We start from the raw sequence: 25180 nt of genomic DNA, 5'->3' as shown, positions 1-25180 counted from the left end.
TGCCGGGGTTATTATTTTATTACAGGGAATTTAATCATTATTGTACAAAATATTTCAAAATATTATTATTCTGAGGTCTATCATAACTAAAGTAAAGAAGTTTGCATTCTAATCTCTATTTATCTCAAATATTGGAAAACACAATACAATTTGATTACAAAACTTTACTCCCTTATTAAGCAGTTAGTAATTTATGTGCATACATACAACTAAAGATTCTCTTTTAACAAACAAAACATCAGATGTTGAGTTATATACAGTAATGAATTTTGCATAAAAGAATGGCCCATTTTAATCTGTATATATCTGCCATATTTGAAACATTTATTCCATTAGTGAAAAATCAGCAATCTATATGAATACATATATTGTATTCTCATTTAAAAAAAGTGAAATGATAAATATCAAACAATCAGTAACTGCTTATACTATATACAAATAAATCACTCTAAAATGACAAATTTTCAATCAATTTGTATTTTTCATAACTTACAAACCTTCAGTCTTTATGTATGGGGAAAATCTCAAAGCACAAGCTGGATCCAGTTTAAAAATAGAATAAGGTTGTGGCATGAGTGCGTAAGCCAATGGGGAGAGAAAGTAGGTGGAGCCTGACCTCTTTCCCGTTAACATACGCCATGAAGCACTAGTAATCTTCCAGCCCACATAACTGTATAAGGGTGTTTAAAGGGTGGTAAATACTGCTTGTAACAAAAAAGCTAAAACATTGCTTTATATTGAACAATCAAAACAAGGTAGGTTATTCACATAAAATTCATCTCCTGACTATGCACTTTCATTCAAGGTCCACAAAGGAGCCACATTGCAATGTTATAATTTTTACTCAATTGACAAACATCAGTAAATATGGTTACATAAGTTCTATAAAAACATATTTTCAGTTTGCTACTGCAACGGTTTACACAATTACTTTAGTAGGTAAATTAAAAATACACTATAAATTATTAATATTTAATTATTTCTGTATTTCTGGGAATGAAATATTTTCAATTAAATAAGTAAAGACTTATGCTAATTCCATGTTAATAATGGTTTTCAAAAGCTTGAACAAAATCAACCCAAAATTACTTATTATTTTTATTCATGATAATTGTACATCTGTACAATAGCATCATTAAGGACTTGTTATATAATTATAAAATAAACTCAATATGCATAAACTGTATAAGCTATTTTAATAAAATATGTATTTTTGCCTATATACCACCGCCCCTCATTGGCGGGGCAACCAGAATCACTCCATCCCCACGTACAAACAACATTGGGATGTTTCTCCTTGTTGTCTTATACACTTCTTCAAAAGTCTCATCATCAACCTACAACAAAAACAGAAATTTTTATTTTAAAATTTGTTTTTTAAATACCTACCTCTCTAATAATATTAATATAACAACAATAATAATAATAATAATAATAATAATAATAATAATAATAATCTTTATTTCGACTCAGGGCCATATACACGGAATATACCAATACAATACACAGTCTAGATACAAAAGGTAACATATAAAAATAATTATCGGCAGTACCCACACAGTTGCTGAAGAAGTAGAAAAAATAAATTCATAATAACAGTAATGACAGTAATTATATGGAGAACAATAGGAAAAAAAAATGATAATAAAAAATACAGGTTGCAGACGATTAACTTCCATCTGGGGACCTTAGGTGGTTACAGAAGTCAGGTCCAGAAGGCTAAATACAAATATTGAAAATTGCAAAACTCTACAATGATATTAATCACAGTGATAATAAAAAGTAAAAATACTAAAAATAACAAGAAATGTAGAAATATAATAATAATAATAATAATAATAATAATAATAATAATAATAATAATAATAATAATATAATAATAATGACAGATTCTGGAGATGACACTTCAAAATTGCAAAAATAGAGAACAAGTCACTTAAGGAACAGACGCCTCATTATTCCATCTTTCCCACAATTTAGGTCTTCTTCTTGCCTCACTGCTTAGGATGCTTTGTATAAGTGAATTGCTGCTGTTTCTCAGTCGGGTGATCAGACTGGACATTGTTCACCTCACAATGATTTTCAAATTATCCAGGTGGTTTTCTATGAACATCTGCGTGGCTGAGTGATAGCGGGGAGTGTTTGTGAGGCACTGATGGACAGGTGCAGGAACGGAAGGGTCCAAGGAGAAACTAAAAGATAGTCTGGGACTGCTCGGAGTTTGCTTATACCCCCTGTTAGGCAGAGGGTCTGGACGGTGACCATGGTCTTCAGAAGGGCACTTAAGGGGCCGGGAAGAGTCCAGATAACGACTGAGGCATTTCTTATTTACACTGTAGTTGTCTGAAGAGCTGGAGGACAACAGATACATCTCCTTGGACAAGCCTTTCCAGTGGCTGTCTGCCGACACCTGGGCGTGGACAAAAGGTGTGGCTGAGGGGGTAAATGCCTGTGGGCAAACCCCACCGGCCCTTCCTTGTGACTTTTGATATGTCTTCTCCCAGTTTTGGGGGAGCAGGTCAGGGACCTCAGTCTAGGAGAACAGACAGAACAGATAGCCACCTCCTACACTTGCACTGCACTTTCACTTTGCACTTTCTCTGCAAACACTTTCTCCATAAAAACTTTAAGAGAAGTTCCCAAATCAGCAAGAGTACTTACTACTAGATTAGGCTTTTTATCAAATCTAGACTCGAGACTGGCAGTGGCATTAACACAGATCGTATGAGGATCATAACAAGCTTTAGTAAGGCTAGACTTGCAGCCTAGCTCGCTACAGTAGCGAATACCAGAATTACCAGAGTCAGACATAATCCTAAGTAATTCACTGAAAACTAGTAAAAACTGCAAAAAACAAACTGCCTAAACACTGCCTAGCATAAATGCAACCAGAACAAAACAAATGTACTTCACTAAACAGGAATGAAATACAGGCAGTCCCCGGTTATCGGCAGCGGTACCGTCGCCGACGGCGTGACGATAACCGAGAATCGGTGATAATAGCGCTGATTCCCAGTTATTGGCGCCGATAACTGGGGAATCAGTGCCAATAACCAGGGATCAGTGCTGACAAGCTGGGATCAGTGCCGATAAGCGGGGATTGGTGGCGAAAATTCAGTTATCGTCATTGCTGGGCAAGCACCATAAAACCAGATCACCGATAACTGGGGGCTGCCTACAGGTAAATCCAACAAAAGCTGCTGCAAAATGGAGCAATGTTTACACACCACATGGCAGAAACAAACTGGATAATGGCTGCCAGGTTGTTCTTGTTTTTCCCTGGTAGTGGGCGGGCTGTCACCTACAGGTAAAATAATAAACAAAAGAAGCGCTACTGCTAAGTTAAAAAAAGCTGCCATGTGAGGTAGATATGTTAGCTATGTAATTACTTGGTAAGTTACTTATATGAAACAGGTGAGTTTTCATTGTTGGCAATGTTACTGTTTTGAACATTTGTAATTCTGCATTCACATTTGTAATTAGCAGCTCAAATTACTTTATTATACCCAGCAATAAATTATATACTGTACTGTAATACTTTAGATGAAATATTAAGAAGCTCTAAAACTGGAAGAAATATTTTTTAAAAAGGATTAAAGAAAAACTTATATATAACAGCAGGAATATAACCCATCATAACTATCAAAACATAAATACATACCTCAACAGACGTTACAGTTTCCTCTACATCGCCCAATATCATGTTCAAATGCTGATCGTATGCATGAAGTCTGCCTCTAAGTTCACGTTCATTACGCATTTTGACATAAATTCTTTCATCGAGTGATAAGCGGATAAGGTCTAATGGCTCTTCCACAGCCATAGTTCCAGCAGTTGCTTCTCCATCCTCTGCCATTGTTTACCCTGAATGTAAAAAAATGAGAAAGGGTTAAGATCATACCTACAACTTAATGCAAGACAGTACTGTACTACTTTGTTCCCTTGTGTTACTTTCATGAGCAATAAAATCAAGACCTTTGCATAAACCGATTCATCATAGTTCAAAATTTAAAAGTGAGTACAATACCAATTAGTAAACTCAACATTTTGCATCCATTAAAAGTGATAAACTGTTCTCTATGTTAATTTTCATATGCTTACATAAGATACCTAATGATGTCTTATTTGGCCTGGTCATGAAAAAAAGAAGAAAAAAGTGAGGTGTAAGCCTACAGGAAGAAGTAGGCATGCCAACTATATGTCACTAACTATATGATTCACTGCACAGTGGACCCCTGCCTATTCGTAGCTTCACCTATTCGCAGATTTTTCTGTGGAATGCATATCCACATTATTCGTGGATATTTCTGTGGAACGTACATCCACACTATTCACAGAAAATTCACCCATTCGTGGAATTTTTCATATAGAAATATTCAGCAATTACTGTATTTTTATATTATTTTCGATAAAACTTACAATAGTCAGGTATAAGCATTTTTAAAGGTGTTTTTTGGTGTTTGAATGATCAAAATAGGCAGTTATAAGCATTTTAGAGGGGTGTCAAGTATCTGCGGATTTTAGTTATTTGTGGGGGGTCGTGGTCCCTATCCACACCTGACCCCCCGTAAATCTGAGGCCTTGACTGTACATGTGTAAATCTGTACTTTAAAAAAGTATGCAAACAATGATTTAACCAGAGAAATATTTTTTCCAATATCTTTGTTTGCAAACCATTTGTTTCTGTGATTAGGTAATCCCCTTCCCATCTCCTGAAACTTCAACAAATGATGCCAGGGGACTGTGAAAAAAAATTCTAGAAATTGAAAAAGCAAGAGAAAACCTGTATTTCAACAGGCCCCAAGAATCAACCTCACCTGCACACCTAACTTGACCCTGTATACCATATGTCATACCAACATACAAGAATGCATCCTAGCAATTTTAATTCATAAATATGTATAAACTTCAGCAATAATCTATATATATAAAAATGGATGGATGGATGTATGTATGGATGTTCTAGCATAACTCTGAAACTCACTGAACATTTCAACCAAACTTGGTATACACGTGACTTACTATCTCGAAAAGAATACTTTGGGGGTAGGACATCACTAGCACCAAAGGGCACCAAGAGGGGGGGGTGGAAGGACTTCCCTGAAACAGGGCTGGTTCTGCCAGTGAAAAGGGGCTGGTTCTGCCTATAGGCTTAGGGACTTCACAAACTTATCATACCTAATTTTGTTATACATATGGCTTACTATTTGGAAAGGAATACAGTGGAGGTAAGACATCAATGTCATCAAAGGGGGTGGGGGTTGGGAGAGAGAGAGAGAGAGAGAGAGAGAGAGAGAGAGAGAGAGAGAGAGAGAGAGAGAGAGAGAGAGAGAGAGAGTTTATCGGTTGTCATTCAGACTTATCCTGGGCAGTGCTGGGTTGGCCAGCTAGTTTGTAAAGATAAAAGCATACCATTTCAATGCTCATAAACCAAGATTTTACACTGTATACAGTAAAAAAATTTAATGCATTCTGAGTTGATTTTGTCATTATTATGAACTATTGTATATAGGATACAGCAGTTGTATCTGTATCATATATTACTGCCAATATCAGCAGGTCCCAGTGTATAAATAATTCTAATTTAACCCAAACATCTTGTTAATCATGTTAACTGTAACAAATAATAATTATGTAACTAAGATATGAAAAAGTGTAAAATAAAAATAAACTTTTTTTAAAACACTATTTTATTAAAATGCACTAAAAAGTACAAAATAATTCTTTTAGACACACCAGGATTTTCTTGTAATTAATCATGTCTACAAAAATAAAAGCGTGGGCCCCAAACATGGGAAGAAATATATTTTCTTATTTCTTGTAGCATTTCCTTCCATGTTTGGTGCCCACACTTTTATTTTTGTAGAAGACATGATTAACTGTAAGAAAATCCTGGTGTGTCTAAAAAAGTTATTTTGTACTTTTTAGTGCATTTTAATAAGAGCGTGTTTAGAAAAAAATCCTTTTTTAGATTTTTATTTTATACTTTTTAGTTTTGACAGAAATTGTACCTGATTTATGATTGTAAGTAAAAAAAACTGACCGTGATATCCTGTTAAGCCAAAGGAGGTTTAAAAAACCTGTAGAGTTATTATTAGTCAAAGGTGGTATGAAAAATCCAAAAAGTTTCATACAAATCCTGAGATACTGGGAGAGGTCACTGTTGACCTACTGATCATGTAAGGTTGTGCTGTATTGCCACTGGGATTGAGTAACCGCGCAAAACTTCTAGTTCATCGGACAAAGGGAACAGGTCGAAAATTGAGTTACTGGACAAGTTTTGACCCAAACACAGATGCAGAAGTAAAGTTAAATAAAAGCATGTAAAAAACTGTATTTCAGTCTATCTTTACAGACATATTTGAATCTATTTTCTATTGTATCACTAATTTCTCATGCATTTTTTCCCCTCAGCCTAGCTGGTAATGCATAGGAGGGTCTGTGTGTTTTGAAGAGTGGAGAAATGTGATTGGGCGGGATTACTGAATTCAAGCCACGAAACCAACCCTACGCAATAAGGATACTGAAATTTTGCCAATACTATGCAGCCAGTTTAAACTGACATTTTTAAAAGCAAAATTTATACATTTTCCTTTTTTGTTTTAATTACCATTTGTCAATTCATGGCTTACAAAGTTCTGACTTGGACATTTTTTTTCATCATTGTTAATACTGTACTGTACCTACCACTAATTAACCCATAATTCTAATGATTATTTTACTCTACATTCATGGTAGTGAGTACAAGAATTTGACAAAGTAATTTGATGCACTTTTTACCATCAAAGTTCCATGGTTTTCTTTTGTCATTTCTACTATCGTTCATCAATCGCAGTATTCATCATTATTGCAATGAAGTACATTGCATGTGCTGTTGTACAGTTACATAAACAGTCTAAGATATTCCTATCATCATCTTCATAATGAATTCTCACACTAACATAGTTTTGGATGCAATGCAATAGTAAATGCTTTTCAAACTTTCTACATACAGGTACATATGTAGGATCATGACATGGACGTACTGTATTTCAAATGCCTTATAAAAGATAATTTTGCAATTTTTTTAAATTCGGACATTTACTTTAAATATAATTTCCATTTCATTCTTAACCATAAACAGATTACCATGCAGCAATTTTAAATGTTAAGTGAAACTAACATATGTATAATAACCATTCTTTCTACTGAAATGGTACTGTATTTTTGTTCTGTATGCTCCTACAGTAGTTTTTAGTTTGCATTTAATGCCTTAATTTCTTCAGTACTGTATTTCACAACTGCTACTGCAAGAATGAGACAGAGAAAATTGAACTGAGTCTGAGCAGGTCGAACTGCCATACTAAGTATCTTATGGCAAACTCTTGTAGAGCTCGGCTTGTCCTTTTGACAGATTAGTGGCTATTAAAACTGGCGTCACAACATCCAGGACATTTCCTTTCCCAACTTTATTCTGGATGTGGATGTGATCATAAAGCGGGGAGAGGCATTATTTAACAATACTTAATGTTATTTAGACTCCAAGCTTTCTTTTTCACAGTTTTGAAAAAGAAGAGGGAAGAGGCATTATTTGACAATACAGTACTTAGTATTATTTAGATTACAAGCTTTCTCTTTCACAGTTTTGAAAAAACCTATCATCTATAGCCTTAAACAGCTAATTTTTGTAAGGCTTACTATAGCCCACAGATGACAGAATCTGTACCACACAGTCCTTCTGATCTTGCTGGAATAATCTTGTTGTTTAGATGCTTGTACAATGTCATGATCTTAACTTCTACACTTATTTCACTCAAATTTGTAGTTTTAAATTTTGCAACAATACCAATTATGATTTACAAAATTGTGGTTATATTTTAACAGAACACATCTGTTATCACCTTCAGCTACTGTAAATCAAGAATTTTTTCATTCTGCTCATTTTGCAGTTTTTACATCTACATTATGAGGAACATAATAAAATTTACTGGTACAAAGTACAAGTCTTCCTAGCACTGGCATGGCAATTGGCATTTTCCAGTTTAAGAGATACCACACTGCTTCTTTAAAAGGCTTTTTTTCAGTGCAGTGTCTCCCAAGATTAGTAGATTCTTTGCGGAGAAGCACAAGCTTTGTAACAAAGTGCCTGGTCCAAAGAATGCCATATCTGCAGACTGCAGTAAGTACTGGCTAATTTTTTTTCTCCCTGTGCCCTCCTAAGTTCCAGAAAAACTTTTTTTTTAACCACTACAGTATATAAGTATATGGAATCTAAAGGATTGTTAGCTGATAGTCAACATGCATATGTATAGGGAAGCAGTTAGGTACCTGCAATGCTTTTTTAGAATTGACATGCCATTTGCAAGAGAACCTTGATAAGGGTTTTGAGTGCAGAGTAATTCATATAGATTTTAGTGCTGCTTTCCATTTAGTAAATCACACGGTACTTATATATAAGCTTCAGAATCTTGGAGTGGTGGATATGCTTTAGGAGTACTGTACTTCAAGATTTCCTTACAGGTAGGAAGCAGAGTTTTGCTGTTGACGGGATCTTTAGCAAACCAAGACCTATTATGTCGGAGTTCCACAGGATAGTGTTCTTGGTCCCCTGTTACTTTTAGTGTAGACAAGGGATATGGTTGTTGGACTGAAAAACAAGATTGTTTGGTACGCCAATGATGCAACACTTGTGGGTGTAGTAAAGTCTCCAATTATGAGAAATGAAGCTGCCTTTAGTCTCAGTCAGGACATGGACTAAATCAGTGACTGCAGTTGGTGGGGTATGAGGCTGAACTCTGGAGGAGGAATAAGAAGAAGAAGAAAAAATTGATTAGCAGATCTCGTACAGATTGCTGAATGAGTCTGACTATTCTAGGTATAACTCTAGACTCACATCTTATTTTTGAGAAACATCTAATGAAAGTTTCAGCATATACCCCACGAAAGTAAGGTATCTTTTGTAAGGCCTCATATATTTATAACATGATAAAATCAAAGCAACCTGTTTTAGGTAATTTGTCCTTCCTTTACTAAATACTGTTCTCTAGTGTGGATGTCTGCTTCTGCCTAAGATTTATCTCTTTTAGATAGCTGGTGGGTTTCTGTTTCCTGATGTTAGTAGTTATGACTTGGACTCAATGGATGGACTCATTTGTCTATTTTTCATATGAACAGCAGCACCAATATGTATGCAGTAATTGTGCCTCTCTGTTAAACTTCTCAGTTCTTTTTGATATATCAATATTTAGTTTTTAATTGATTCAATTTTCTTCACATTCTTAATTGATGTTAGTGGACTTTTCCTTTAATCAAGTGACAATCTACCCCGCATCCCACATGACCTTCAGAAAAAGGCTTAAATTAAGAACTGGTAAAATCATATCAAATACAATTTACAGAAATTTGTCAATTTTATTTAAAAAAACCTGACATTCCATAGTTATCACCAAATGTACTCTTCCAACATAATGCTTTGTCATGAGATGATAGCAACTGGCGCATCTAATCTCTTTCATACAGTCTACATCTTGGAAATTAAATAATTTTCATACACTAGAACCCCAAAGGCTTAAGCTAAGTCCAAAATCTGTGAACACTGATCACTGACTTAATATTTTTTCCTTAAAGTTAAGTCAAATTTCCCTGAGACTATATTAAATTCTCAAATTTTTCACTATTTTCATCAATTAGCTTTCGGGCCTTAGCCCAAGTTATTTTTTTGGGTATTGCTTCTTTTAAAAAGTCAAGCTGGTCCAAGGAGTCAACTACTTCTGATAAAGCCTCATAGTCAACACGGCCTTTACTAGGGGACTGCTTAAGTGACTCCACTGTGAGATACTGCACAAATAACTCGGTTGCCCGGGTAATGAGGTGCAAGCTTTCCTGGGGAACTGTTTCAACATCAGGACAACTTTTCATGATCATTTTCACACGATGTGTTGGCAGGATTAAATCGGCAGAACGTCCTGCACGGGGTGACGCTGCTGTCAGATGGTCTGGAGATTTTTCATGTGAAGATGCCATTTCTGCTTCTAACCTGAAGTAATAATGAAGAAAATATAGCAAATTTTTAAAAGTAACTTCATATTTTTCTTAGATACACAAACTAGAGCCTTTTATATAGGAGTATCCTCAGCATGAGCTGAAATGGTTGCTGAACTTGGTACCAAGGTCTAACTCACCAACAGTTGCCAACCATTATCCCTTCAGCCACAAGGACAAAGCAGGGTGGTTACGATGGTTTACGATAAATGGCTCTGGTTTGTATACCTAGGAAAAATACAAATTACTTTAAAAAATTTGTTATTTGTCCTACAGAAATACAAACCATCACCTTTTATATTGGCGACTTACTCCTTAGGTGGAAAGTCATTTCTAATAACTGACTGGAGTTGAATCCTATCTGCGAGTGTCATACTCCTTGTAACCTGTTTGCTCTGGCACTTGGAATGACAACAGTAATAAGGCTGCAGGCATGAGTGAGACTGTGATCCAGGGAGAGAATTCCCCCAAGTAAGGAAAAAATATGGAGACCCATGACTTATACTAAGCTCAGTATGTGGTCAAGATACTGTTCTGTTGGAACATCTGCTCAACAGCCACACCACAGGTCCCATGGAAAAGATATCCAAGTACTAATAGGTGACATCCCTCAAGCAGGATGAGGTACAGATTATTTGTCTGCTCCAGATACTGCCCTCATTGCCTGTTAAAAAGGAAGGTTCTTCCAAAAGGCGAAGGACAGTCCCATGCCCCTTTCCTCATGGGCTCTTGCATGAGTGGGGAGGTCATCTTCTTCCTCATTTGAATATCTAACAAAACCAGAAAGAAAAAATAAGCTCCTGGATGCCTCCTTCTTATGCTTGCCTGTACTTAAAAAAAAAAAAAAAAAAAAAAACAGACACTGGATGTAGAAGGTGAGTTCTTTTCAAGTACAGTAGTATCAGTAGTATAATATACAGATAGCTCACACTGTGCTCAAGAGAATCATAACTAAAGAAGTCTCAGAGAGAGAATTGAAAATCTCTTGAATATAACATAAGAATATACAAGTTTGGAGTTTTCACCACAAACTCTGGAATGAAGGAGAGGGATCAAGATCCCTCTGAGTCACCATCCCTCTGAGTGCTAGACTAGATTAGAAAGGCCATGTAACTCCCCCCACCTGTTTTGCCAAGGCTAAGGCATGTAGAAACAATCTTGAGGGTCTGATATCTATTCAAAGCCTGTCCCACAAATTTAAAGGGTGTCCGTGTTAGGCTATGAGAGAGATGTTCCACTACGGATGATGAAGTTCTTGAACAGGACAAGACTGCTTGAAAGAGTTGCTCTCTAAATTCCAGGTATGAAGCTGAAGGGAGTGGGCTGCATGGTGGTATATCTAGATGTGTGGTTGACAGAAAAGTGGGTAACTGGGGAATATTTCAGTGCCTCGACCAAGTATCGCAAATCTTGGCTTGGGGCAAGGAGCACCACCACGGTCATCCTCAGCCCAGGGGTGATGAACATGGTCAATCACCCTGCAAATCAGGCTAAACAACAGAAAAGCTTATATACCCAGTTCATTTCATGAGTAGTGAAAAACATCTTCCATCACTGCCCATGGATCTGGAACTGGAGAACAAAACACTGGGAGTTTCCTGGTCAGTCTGGTAGTGAACAGGATGAGCACTGATATCCCAGAGCTCAGACAGCATTTCAGCATTGCAAGAACGCTGAGGCCATTCTGTCTCCACAACCTGACCCTGATGACTTAGCTACTCTGCCAGAATATTCCTCCTACCTGCAACAAGTCTGCCTGACTTCTCGATGGTGTGGTGAATTGCCCACTCATGGATCTGCAATATCAACTCACAAAGTCCATGAGATACAGTTCCTCTTTAGTTGTGCTGTTGCTCATCAGCACAACTAAGTGAATGCAGTGCTGTCACACTTGTGTCTCCAGAACATTGATATGCAGATGAAGCATAAAATAAATGAGCCTTTCATGTGTGCACCCTAACCTTCCCTCAATGCACCTGTGAACATGTTTACCTCCAAAGGGGAAGAGTTGAGAGTTCAATGGAACTCCTGCTAGGAGGTTTCTGTTGTCTAGCCACCAAGCTAGATCCTCTCTGATCTCTCAATTCAGAGGCACAAGCTGAGAGGAGAGATCACAAAGAGCTGACCATTGTTGTTTCATCTGCCACTGAAGCAAGTGTAGGTTGATCCTCCCGTGTGGCACAACTTCTCCAGGGATGACATATGGACAGGGACTACCTGCCAAAGCTGAGCTGACTGTTCATGCCAGACCAGTTATGTTGTTACCTCTTTGAAATTGTTTGCTCATTCAAGTCCTTGAAGGGAAGGCAATTATTGTCCTGGGGCAAGCATGCTTTGGAACATGTTAGGACTAGCTAGCCATCCAGGTAATGCAACAAACATATGCCCTGAAATTGGGCGCAAACTGAAACCAATGTGAAGACCTGGATAAACACCTCTGGGTCCATTGCCAGCCCGAAGCAGAGAACTGTAAACTGGTAAACAGTCTCATTGCAGACAAAGCTGAAGCACTTCTGAGTCCTGATGAATAGGTACCTGGAAGTAAGCATCCTACAGGCATATCAAAACAAGAATTCACCCTCTCTGATGGACTTCAGCACCATGTGCCATTTTGATCTGGAAAGGACTTAAAGGAAACTGGTTCAACAGGGGGAAGTCGATCATCTGTCTCCAACCGCCAACCACCCTCTCTATCATGAAAAGAAGACTGTAAAACCCATGACTGGCATTCTGTAACTTCTGTAACACCCTTCCCCTTCATCACCACCTCAACTGACAGGGGTACAGATTTAGGCAAATCCAAAGGATATGGATGGAGCATGAGCAATTTCTAAGGGGGAAGGGTCCTTGAACAGAATCCTTATTTGTCCCAAAGGACTGATGTTTCACAGGGTTCTGCACCATGTTCCTCCCTAACTGCTCACTGGCAAGACAGGCAACGTCCTAATTATGACATTGGAGGTAGGGGATCACCACCCTTAGCAACCCCCTCCCTTCTTCTTCCTCTTTCCTTTCTTCCTAGCAGTGGCTAGGGGAGGAGGACGAACGGGTTGGGAAAACTCGCTTCCCTTCTTAAAAAAAAGAGGACTGGGCTACTTGTCTGGATTTAGGAAATGCAAGCTTCTTCATATTCCCAGATATTGAAGGCTTAGCTATCCCCAAAGGTTTGGCTACTGGTGCTGTTGTCCCCTACAAGTTTGAAGGAAAATGCACAGTAGATAGAGTGTCCTGGGATTCGGTTCTTCTCCTCTCCACTGCTGCCTTCATATTACTCTTTGGAAAGAGTAATGAAGAGCCAACACTAAAGATGTTCCTGAGCAAAAGCCTTCTCTCATAGGAAACCTGCTTTAGGAAAAGAGATACAACCATGTCCCTTTTTCTCAGGACAAGGTTAGCCCAGAGGTTGAAACTCTGGTGTCTTGACAAAGTCTCTCCAGTGGTAGATCATCTGTTTGTTGGTGGACTGATGAGTCCAACACCAGAGGAGTAGTCTCTACATCCTCCAGCATGTTTTATCTCTTCAGGTGTGTGAGCACCTTGCTTTTGCTCCCCATCTCATTCCTGTTCCCATGGTGTTTAGTCAGTCCTTCCACCAAGAAAGACACTGAGACCTGACAGAGTCACCACTTGTAAGAGAGCTCAGAACATGAAAGATACAAAGACCCCACATGTGCCGATAAATGAGGAGCTGGCTCACCACAGTGTACTTCTGAGGAGAATGGGGAAGAGAGCCTACCCCATTACCTGTGTGTGTGTGTGTGTGTCTGTGTGGTCCACAGACCTCACACACTCAGAGTGAATGGGTTGTGCATGCTCCTCCCAGTGTATCTCCATAAGGGCACAAGGAGGAGAGCTAACCTGAGCAGCCATGAGCTCTCAGTCCCAAGAGTGAGCACGTGCAGAGCGAGCAGAAGGAGCCGACCCAGCCACATAAGCTCCTGAAGGAAGATGAGTACAAGAGCAGGGAGCATACCTTGTTTACATGGACTGGTGCCAGGTGGCCTGTACATAGCATGCCAGAGGCTAGACAATCACTAATAGGTGACCATGAGAAAACACTTACCCTAGAGAAAGGTGAGCGCTCACATGAACTCTGACAGGAATTCTTAGGACTTTCCCTTTTACTTCAGCAGGCAAGTTGTCAAGAAAAGCTACAAAAGGTTGACTACCAGGGATGTTCTAGGGAAGCCAGATTTTTAGCAGGTGGTCCACTGATGACATTTTACTGATACTTGGAACATCAGATTCATTTAGTGAAGAAGAGAAGGGAGGCACTGGAGTTGATCCCTGGGGAGGGGGGGGAGCATTGGCCTTGGCACTATGATCCACCTTGGGAGAAAGCCACTTGCAGGACTCCTTTACCTCTTGAGCAACAACTTCCCCCACTTTCCAAACATGGGAAAATGCCCTCAGGAGGTGGTGGGACAGGAATGAATGAGGGAGAGAAGAAGAAGCCAGGGGGAACTGTGGGGTGACTGGAGGTGTATCCCTCTCCCCCTTTGATGCAACCAGTGAATGCCTCATCCTTCCTCTTCTTCCTACTAAACTTTTCCAACTGAGAAGACAAGCCAGAGCACTCCTTGCAGGGGGAAAAACTAGTAAATATCTTCACCCTGCAGAAAGAATAGTACCTGTGAGGTGCAACTATTAAACAAAACATGACATTTTTATGATAAAATAAAGTTTTATAAATATTTACCCAGTAATTATGTAGCTATAGTTTCAACTCGCATGGCAGCTTAAATTTTGAAATTCGTGGTAGCGCTCTTGTTTTGTGTAGGTAACTATGCCCACCTACTTTTGGGGAAAGACAGGAACAACTCAAAAAAGAGCTTCAATTTGTTTGTGCCCTTATGTCCATGTGAGGCGAGAAGGAAGGGCTCTAAGTCTTTAATTACTTGGTAAGTATATATAAAACTTTATTTGATCATAAAAACTTAATTTTTATAAGTAACTAACCAAATAATTACATAGCTGAATCTCACATTGACTGGAGGTAGGATACATGGACATATTTTATCTCAAAACATTTGTGATGGTAATGAATTTGAGAATAGAGAATTTGCTAGCACTAAAAAAATGCTTGTTGTTTCCTTACCTGGTAAGAGAGCTACTGCAGGTAGATAATGCCTCTGGCTGGTGCTCATCTTAACCTGTGGGGCATGGCGGTATAGCCGAGGAGTGCCTCTACTTTAGTGGGAGCTTTGCAGCGAAGGACATTTCCGATGGCTAGCAAAGCATCAATAGTTGCCCCTGCCCTGGGTGCAGTACCAAATAAAAAACCAGAAAAAACAACGCTGTCATTTACACCACATAATGAAAAACCACCAACCATCCACTAAAAAAACTGGTGGGCACTTTAGGTACGTACACAGTAACGCCCAGGCTCCCCTGAGACTCAACACCCTAGGTCAAGGCGAAGCGAAGAAGGATAGAAGGTACACTTTGTCCCCCAACACCATGCCAGCCACTGACAACAGACCCAAGGTACTGCAATTTTCAAATACTGTTTCCACTTCACGCAGGTAATGAGTTGCGAAAATCGACTTACATCTCCAACAGGTCAACTGTAAAATGGAAGAGAGAGAGACAGGTTATGTTGATCAAACTCCTTTGATGAGAACATTACCTTTGCAAAAGAAAAGGCAGACTTCTGTGAAGAATCAATAAGCCCGTAGAAGTTGCCCTGGGAGGAGGCAGTGACTGCCAGAGGAGGAGCTTCTCCTGTGGCATTTGATAAATATCTCCTGTGAGACAAATGGGGGGAGGAAAACTGAAGAGGCCTTTCCTTGCTCTCTCTTCTCTGAGAGTCAACCCTCAACCTTGTTCAAGGCCTCCTTTGCAGAGGGGGAAAACCATCTTAGGAAGCCTGGAAGAGTCAACAGGCTGGTTACTAATTAAAAAAGCTGAAGTGGGTGAAGCAGGAGCTCCTGGAGAGAAAAAAATCCGGGAAGCTTAGTAGCAAATACCTTAGCAAGGGTGCATAAGTTGTGGGAGCAATGCCCTGATCTACGTCTTCTTTGTCTTCCGACAAAATCGAGGACAAGGACAAATCAGTAGAAGCTTTAGCTGAAGCAGGCACCTTCTTGAGTAGACCCAAAATGTTATCAAGTTGCCGTTGGATAGGCACCAATGCAGGATCCAAGGCTGCGAGTGCGGGAGCCGAAGTGTCTGGCCAGGAGCCAAGCGCTCGGGAGTTGGTACTGGGTGCTTGGAAGCTGGCAGCACAAGGACTGCCGGGTGCTTGAAAGAGGAGATTAGGCATTCGGGCACTGCTGGGTACTCGAGAGCGGTGGATGGGTGCTCAAAAGACGAATGACGCTTGTGAGTGGAAGAGCGCTTGGGGGTCAAGTGCTGTCGCTCAACCGCAGGCCATTCCGGAGAACATCGTTCTGGGATGTCCCAGAAGCTGCAGGAAGGTTCTCTGAACCATTTGCAGGGAACCAGAGAAGAGCAGTCCACATCCACTGTAGGCATTTTCAATGGCCGAGAACTGTCAGCAAAACACGGCTGGCGCCTCTTTTGGGGGCTGGATTTCTCTGAACTGGAGGACAGACGATGCACTTCCTTATTGACACCTTTCCAATGGCTGTCTGTAGCAACCAGAGATGCAACAACAGGCGCTACTGAGGGGGCGACTACCCGTGGGCAGACCCCACCGACCTCCCTTGGTCTTCCAGTACGACTCCTCCCAGGTTTAGGGGAGTATGACAGTGACCTTTGCCTAGGAGCATCAGCGGGACGTGCAGCCACCTCCTCCACTAGCACTTCACTGGGACTTTTATCATTCACTTTATCCATCAGGACCTTGATGGAAGCTCCTAACTGCTCCATAGTATTCGCTATCAGACTGAGTTTCTGGCCAACCCTCGATTCGAGACTGGCAATGAGGTCGGGGTCAGAAGTGTGGGAGCCAGGCGAAAGAGTAGGCGGTAGAGTCAGAGGACTAGGAATGGGAGACACAATAGGTACAGGGGTATATATAACAGGAATAATAACATTACTAGAAGGCTTCTAGAAGAGTCCCGACTAGCTAAAGTCTTGCTATAGGCTATAGAAGCCGTCTTCCTCTTCCTGTCTCTTTCCAGTTTAGCTAAATGTGACTTTAGCATTCTCCACTTCTTGTCATCCCAGTCTAAACACTCATTACAGGTCAAATCTACAGAACATACCTGCCCCTACAGTCTGTACAAACGGTATGTGAGTCGTAAGATGCCTTGGTTAATCTCATATTACAGCCTTTGCTGCAGTAACGAACGCTAGCTGGACTTGAGTCTGACATACTACTGTGTAAAAACAAGTCAGCTAACCAAAAATTATAATTAGTGGAAGAACAAGTCTTTAATAGTGAAAAACGTCTCAATCTTACCCAATTCGGTCTCACTCGCTAATCATATCTGAAGGCTACCTAGGGTAAAAATACTTCATCAATTGGAAAAACATCAACCGGAAAAGCGACAGAATTCCAAAATAAGCTGACTTCTCACAACTGATCCTCAGTTGTAAGCAGGCAGAAACAAATTTAAGCTCTTTGCTGAGTTGTTCCTCTCTTTCCCCAAAAGTGGGCAGGGCTAGTCATCTACGCAAAATGAAAGAGCGCTACGACGAATTTCAAAATTTACGCTGCTGTGCGAGTAGAAACTATAGCTTTGTAATTACTTGGTAAGTTACTAATATAAAAATGAAGTGCCCAGCCCACAAGGGCACCCACACCCCTGGCAATGGTATCAATTATATTTTTTCTCCAAGTCAGAAATACAGTAAAAACACATAAAAATGCAATCCACAATAAAAAATACAGAAATGACACAAATACTTATATATTCAACAAGAGGCAAAGAAGAAGGAAAACTCTGTTATATATCTAATCTCCACAATGATTACAAAAAAATGGCTAGCTGTGACAGGTGAGTGAAGAGTACACTTCCCACCTCATCCCCCCATAGCCATCAATTAACGAGCTTTTTACAGAGTTCAATGAACTTTTCAGCTTACTCTTGGGATACTCCTACATAAAGGCGATGGTCAGTATTTATGTAAGAACACAAGTAATGTACACAATATACCAATGAACTGATTTTACATGAAGCAGAAATGGCATCTCTAATGACAACCAAATAGTAAATGAATGACATGTAATCAAATAATTCACCATGTTCTAAACAAACAAAAAAAGTTACTAGGTCCATTCATTGGCAGCCTGATTTTTTCTGATACATTATTCTGTTTCTTTGTAAGTTTCTCTTTATTTTGCTGATATACAGTACATTAAACTATATACAGTAAACGGAATACTATATAAAATTCAAAATCTATAGTATTAATGTTCCATAAATTCAAACATCTTTATTTACTCATGCTAAAATAATCCGTACATGCAAATTAGCCAAGCAATGAGTTTCTATAAGATAAAACAACTCTCAAGCTGTCTTCCTAGGCCCACATTTCCCAAATCCCATCGGACAGCCTGGAAACCACAATACAACTGTTCTTAATCTAACAATCACTGGGACTGAAAGGAGAACAATCCTGGTAAAATACAAAAGACTGTATTAATATGATAAAGGTAACTTTTATCCCTCCAAAAAAAAAAAAAAAAAAAAAAAAAAAAAAATTGACATGGGCAGGTAGCCATATATCAAGGATAAAACACGGATTTAATTCTACCTACTAAGAACAACTAGGCTAAGCTGAAAAAAATATACATTTTCCAGCCCTTGCTTTATTATTTTTTATTTTATTTTATTTTTTTGAGGGGTGCAGAGTATCAACATCCTAAACAGTGACCATAAAAGGTGTTGATTTCACATAAACCTAACTTAACTTGGGAACAAGACTTCATGGGAAGATGCCTAACCCTGCATGGAAAAAAAGGACAGTACTGGATCTTATATTAAAAAGTACAAAATTTTTTGAGACACACCAAGATTTTCTTACACTTAAACATGTCTACAAAAATAAAAGCGTGGCGCCGAACATGGAAGGAAATTCTACATGAAAAGACACATGCGAGATTAACATACGCAGGGTGTAAGAAGCACGTCTTAACGCAACCACGGCTAAGAACAAACTGGAGGATGCTGGTCCTGCGGGCCTCTTTTATAGCTAGTGCTACTCTCTTAAAAGCCAGCCTACCAAAGCCGTCTGCACATGTGCACCTAAGGATACCTCCTGCCACATGATGTTGTGGGTTTGTCTCAGTGTTGGAACAAATATCTTTTTTACTTCTTGTAGCATTTCCTTCCATGTTTGGCACCCACGCTTTTATTTTTATAGACATGATTAATTGTAAGAAAATCCTGGTGTCTCAAAAAATCATTTTGTACTTTTTAGTGCATTTTAATAAAAGTTAAAAAATTTTTTCAAATATTTTTTATTTTATACTTTTTAGCTTTAACAGAAATTGTAATCAATTTAAGATTGTAGCTAATGCAATTGAGCCAAAGGTTTGAAAAACCCAGTGTTATTAAGTTGGTCTACCAAGTCAAAGGTGGTATGAAAAACCCGAAGTTTCATAGAAATCCTGAGATATTGGGAGAGGTCACTGTAGGGTCACTACAGGTCACTGCTGACCTACTGATCATGTCAGATTGTACTGTCACCAGGACTGAGTAACCATGGAAAACTTCAAGTCCATCGGATGAAGGTAACAGGTCAAACACTGAGTTACAAGATTTGACCCAGACAGACAGCTAAATAAAAGCACATGAAAAATCTGGTAACATAAATGCACAGCTCAGTGACAGAGAACCTAGACAGTAAGCACTAGTCAAATACTGTAAAGGCAGTCACCGGTTAACGGTGGGGGTTTTGTTCCCAGCCGAGCACTGATAACCGAGAATCATTGACTGCCTCTTGGTTGTTGCTAATCTCGACCCGTAGGGGCATGACCGGTAGTGTCAGTATTGCCCCTACTTCAGTGGGAGCTTTATGGTCAGGGAGAAGTTCTATGACTTGACAAAGCTTAAACAAAACAATTGCCCTTGCCCTGGGCGAAAAATAGACATCGATTGACACATGACCATAAAACTATTTTACTTGTACAAGTCATACCCTGAACTTACACGAGGTTAGGTTCCAGAACCCCTCGTGCAAGGCAAATTTTTGTGTAAGTTTGGCATGTCTCTAAAAATGCTATTAAATACTCATTTCTAAAGTTTAAACACTAAATATGACCCTAATCATGCTCCCAAATTATTAAGCTAACTTTTAAATGAAATTAAAGTTACTGTAATTTCATTTAAAAGTTAGCTTAATAAATTACCCTTAAAAAAAAAAAGAAATAAATGGTTGACATAAAAATAACTTCTTTATTCTCCGTCTCTTTCTCTTTGTTCTGAAATGCTTTTTCGTGAACAAACAGTGTTTTTTATTTGGGCTAATATACAACTCTTAGTTATTACGTCTTTATGTTTTAGAATATATTTGCCACACTAGCGCATTTACACTTTGTAGACGGTACAGGTAAAATTAGATCAATTTAAACTATCTACTGTACAGTTAAAGATGTACAGAGATATAATAAGTTGTAAAAATGTGTGAGTGCTAACTGAGAGAGAGAGAGAGAGAGAGAGAGAGAGAGAGAGAGAGAGAGAGAGAGAGAGAGAGAGAGAGAGAGAGAGAGAGAGAGAGTTATTCTTACATTAGATGTCAAACAATGGAAATTCAGTATTAAACTGTAATTTGATTTCTAAATTAGCTTCATACATTAATGTCATATAAACAAAAAAAAAAAAGATTGACGTAAAAATATAGGAGTGTGTGAAGATTAGTATACTATTTCTCTCCCTCCCCATTCCACCGATCTGTTTTTAGAAGTCTTCTCAACCTCATTTTTAAAAACTTCTTTATTCTGTCTCTTTCTCTTTGTTCTGAAATGCTCTATGTCTCTACTTTTTAGAAGCAGCGCATTTACAGTTTGTAGATGGTACAGGTGAAATTAGACCAATTTAAAATTATCTACTGTATAGTTGAAGACATACAGGGAAACAGTAATACACAGGTTGCGCTAACTACAAACGAGAGAGAGAGAGAGAGAGAGAGAGAGAGAGATTGTCCTTACTTAAGAGTGAAATTTTTTATGAATTATTACAGACACACACACAGAGAGAGAGAGAGAGAGAGAGAGAGAGAGAGAGAGAGAGAGAGAGAGAGAGAGAGAGAGAGAGAGAGAGAGAGAGAGAGAGAGAGAGACCTTTGACCCGTTAATCAGCTACGCTCCCCCTTCTTGTTATGTTAAATCAACATGTAAGTATTTGTTTGTTTAAAATACGTATATATCACATACGAATTTTGTAGTTACAGTTATATTATTATTATTATTTAATTTCATTAATCTTATTTGAAAATTAATACTTATGTAAAAAATTCATTTATCATAGAAAACAAATATATAAACATATACATGTACCACAAAACTTCTCTCATCTCAGTAAAAGAGAGAGAGAGAGAGAGAGAGAGAGAGAGAGAGAGAGAGAGAGAGAGAGAGAGAGAGAGAGAGAGAGAGAGAGAGAGAGAGAGAGAGAAATTACTTTTATTATTTAATGTTATTTAATTTACAAATAAAAGTTTGAAAACTTATAAATTACATAAAAAAAATTAAACAAACACTTGCAGGGGGTTTCTCAATATTCGCAAATGTTCGCGTGTCTGTGAAAAACTCGTGTATGACAATTTCAGTAAACCCCGTATTCGCGTTCTCACGATTCGTGGATTTCTCTACAGAACATATATACATATTATTCGCGGAAAATTTGCCCATTCGCCGTATTTTTCACCGAGAAATATTCACTAATTACTGTACTTTCATGACAAATGCACTTTTTGTGATAAAACTATTAAAATACTCAGGTATCAGCATTTTTAGTTTTTTTTTTTTTTTTGTGTTTGAACTATTGAAATAGGCAGTTCTAAGTGTTTTTAGAGGGGTTTTAAGTATTCACGGATTTTAGCTATTCACAGGGGGGGGGGGGTGTATGTGGTACACATCCCCCGCAAATACTGGGGGTTTACTTTAGTTAGGTTCCAATAAAAAGTTCGCCTGTCAGTGAATTCGCACAACTCAAATCGTGCTAGTTTGGGGTATTACTGTACACCATTTAAAAAACATATACAGTGTTACTCATCCATTAAAAACAGATCGGAAGGTACTCCAGGTACTAAGTACCCCCAGCTTCCCAAAAACTCAACAACCTTAATCAAGGCTAGGAGATAGAGAAATAGAAGGACCACTCCTACCCTTCATTCCCTACTCTCTTGCCAGCAATGATGCTCTCGAAACTTTTACTTAAAAGTTAAAATACTTTAAAAGTGGATGAGTGACACATCTTGATATTTGCCAATTCACTTGTGTAAACAAACTGCCCATTTCCTGTGTTAAATCTGCAAAATATTTGTACCCATAGAGGCTGACACCGTTTCCTTGACATCAGTGGTAAATACTGGGGCCTTTGGGGATTGGACGGGGAAATCTAGCGAATTTTTGGGACGCCAGAGTGCTAGATAATATTTAAATAACTAGGTAGCCAAACACCAGAATAAGGTTATAAATTGAGTAAATGTATTACTGTACGTGTTCATTATAATTCATTTGAAAATATTTGTTGCTGAAGCAAACCAGATTCCAGACAAATTTCAATGCTTTTGCTGTGAACATTACGATGTAGCTATTTTTCACGTTTTCCTATTTTTTTTATTTATTAATATAATATATTACATACAGAGTAATATAAATGTCACACACACAGTGTAAGTTTTGTCAAATATAATGGTGTTTTAAGTAATAATATTGGATTCAAAACCTTTATTTAGGTCCCTACTTTGACGTCATGGCATTTTGACTCTTGTACCAGTTCTGGATAAATTGCCATACTCAACTTTCTTGCATTTTTGCCAAAGTGATAACACTCATATGTACACATTACATGTCTCAGAAGTGTACATAGTAATATGGACTTAAATACATGGAAAGTCCAAACAACAAATAACATTTCTATCGTAAACAGTTCACTAATGCGTCGTCTGCTCTCGGATGTTTGCGGCAGCCAGATGTACAATACAGCTCGAAAGTTGTTCCTGCCACAGTTTCGCTACTTTGATGGAGTAAAGTACTGTAAACAAACATTCTCACATATTTGAAGTGGTATTGTGAGTGAATTAAGAACAAAATGTGCATAATTACAATCAAATAAGCACTGTGGAGCTTCAGTTGTGATGCATGTAAGGATAAAACCACGGATTAAAGGTAAAAATGCATTTCAGTTCAACCACATGACAGATGGGAATTCCATGTCTCAGATTTTCACTAATATAGACAACAAAATGTTGTTTTATCGTGCTGATTACAACTAAAATCTTGAGTAATATCTATAAACATTACATATACGCAGTAAGTGTCAGTACACTGTTAAATGAGCGCTGGGAAGGAAGTGTCCAATCGCCATTCATTTTGTCTCGGTATTTGGGAGAATGCCACATTGGATTCAAAATTGCCTTCAACACTTATTTTGCGAAGCCTTCACATGCTTATTTTAGTTCGTATGGCAGCTTCCTATAGCTCATTTTGTTAATGAAGCTTCAATCCTCTGAAAGGTTTTCTTAAAGGTTTAATTTTTTTTGCTATTTCTCCAATTAAATATCGAATAAAAAGTGAAAATTCTGCCACCCATGTGTCTCATCCCCCATCATTTTATGCTATTAAGACATTTGGAATTAGTGGTTGTTTCACTATGTTTAGACCTAGCCTATGTTTCACTTTTCCACTGCATCTTTATTGCACTCTAAATCGAAAATAATGTACATGGTCCAGAAAGAATTTATGTGCCTTTCCTGGAAAGAAAACAAACATAAGGAAAGTCAGAAAATAATAATAACGATGATTTAATTTCTTTTCTTAAGCGCTAATGCTTTCCAAGGGTCTTCTTGCCAATTTTTCTGAGAGTTCTCGTTGACCGAGCTAGCTCCACAGATTAGGGTAGTGAAGGGTTGTATGGTCAGGGAATCTCCATAAAGCTAACCTCCTTGGTAAGGACTGTGCACCCAGAGTTTGGTAAGGGGATAATGTTCGTTTCCGGTCTGAACATTGCCACTCGATTTTTAATTATAACTTTCAAATCTTCCTAAAAAAAAAAAAATCCCATATAGGCTACATAAGTCTTGCAAACTAATATTTATTATAATAAAAAATAAAATGTGTACATAATTGAGGATATTTTCTGTTTCAATTTTGCGAAATGCAATTAGGGACATTTGATCCCTCAAGGGCTAGTACTAAACAGGGCAAAATACATTTAACCCCCAGGGCCTAGTACTAGCCTAAACATGGCAAAACAGTGTAGATGAATCACTGTTTGGTACTAGCCCTCAAGTGGAATTGGAGTTCGGACAAGAAACGAACTTTTACCTGGTAAGGTTTGGTTTGCGAAGGTTAGGTTAAGATGCATCTCTCTAGGGTAACTGTTAGGGTAGTATTTGTATGCAATGAACTGCATTTCAACTGATTAGCCTCTGCATTACGCCTTTGATTTACAAATTACTACCCTTCTGACTGACGCACTGCGCTTGTTACTAGTTCTGCCCTATTCATAAACCTCGGTTTATGGATATAAAGGTGTGGGAAAAAACAAAACCAATATATCAAAATCACGAAGCAAGAAAACGGTGCGGAAAATACAAGGTTGAAGGGGTTAAGTCAACTACTTGGATAAGAAAATACAACCATGGTACTGATCAACATTTTTGATGTAATGCCCCTGAAGAGGAAGTAGGAACTAGCATAGGCCTACCAATAAATCTACTAGCCTAATCCAGGTACTAGGCTACAAAATGCAATTACTGTTCAGTCCAGGCTACCCAGACCACAACAACAGAGAAACAAGTATAATGTTGAAACACAGAAGTTATTGCTTACGAAACCTTTAATCACTTGTAAAACAAACAGCAGGACTATTTACCTTGGTGTATCTGAAAGCAAACGGTGAGCCTTAAAACGCAATTGGATCACAACTCGTCAACAAGTAGAAGCACAACGTGCGAGTTCGTATCTTCGTACCGCCAAACAACAGATGTACGAGGTGTCGGCAGGAACACCAATCACAACCCGGAGCATAAACGTTCAGCCATTCACCGCTGGCCATTCCCGGGGTTTAGGGAGGAGGGATCG

General features: G+C 38.5%; 2 protein-coding genes across 3 annotated transcripts; both read right to left on the bottom strand.

Moving 5' to 3' along the window:
* Positions 1-25180, bottom strand: LSm3 (U6 snRNA-associated Sm-like protein LSm3). 2 transcript variants are annotated; one of them, XM_067111205.1, is made up of 4 exons: positions 24972-25180; positions 8498-8774; positions 3662-3864; positions 1-1337 (listed from the first exon to the last, which is right to left on the bottom strand). In XM_067111205.1, exons 3-4 carry the CDS (start codon positions 3854-3856, stop codon positions 1218-1220), a joined length of 315 nt encoding a protein of 104 aa, XP_066967306.1. In that variant the 5' UTR covers positions 3857-3864; positions 8498-8774; positions 24972-25180; the 3' UTR covers positions 1-1217. The 2 variants fall into 2 exon arrangements, with proteins under 2 accessions (XP_066967306.1, XP_066967305.1); XM_067111204.1 differs by lacking the exon at positions 8498-8774 and having other exon boundaries at positions 24972-25177.
* Chrac-16 (chromatin accessibility complex protein 1) lies at positions 9628-13890 on the bottom strand. Its single transcript, XM_067112015.1, has 2 exons — positions 13802-13890; positions 9628-10015 (listed from the first exon to the last, which is right to left on the bottom strand). The coding sequence occupies exons 1-2, from the start codon at positions 13888-13890 to the stop codon at positions 9628-9630; spliced, it is 477 nt and encodes a 158-aa protein (XP_066968116.1).

The sequence above is a fragment of the Macrobrachium rosenbergii genome, chromosome 11, assembly GCF_040412425.1.
Source record: "Macrobrachium rosenbergii isolate ZJJX-2024 chromosome 11, ASM4041242v1, whole genome shotgun sequence".
In the NCBI taxonomy this organism is placed as follows: Eukaryota; Metazoa; Arthropoda; class Malacostraca; order Decapoda; family Palaemonidae; genus Macrobrachium; species Macrobrachium rosenbergii.
The sequence above is the reverse complement of the archived record's forward strand: the minus strand, read 5'-3'. Positions and strand labels throughout refer to the sequence as shown.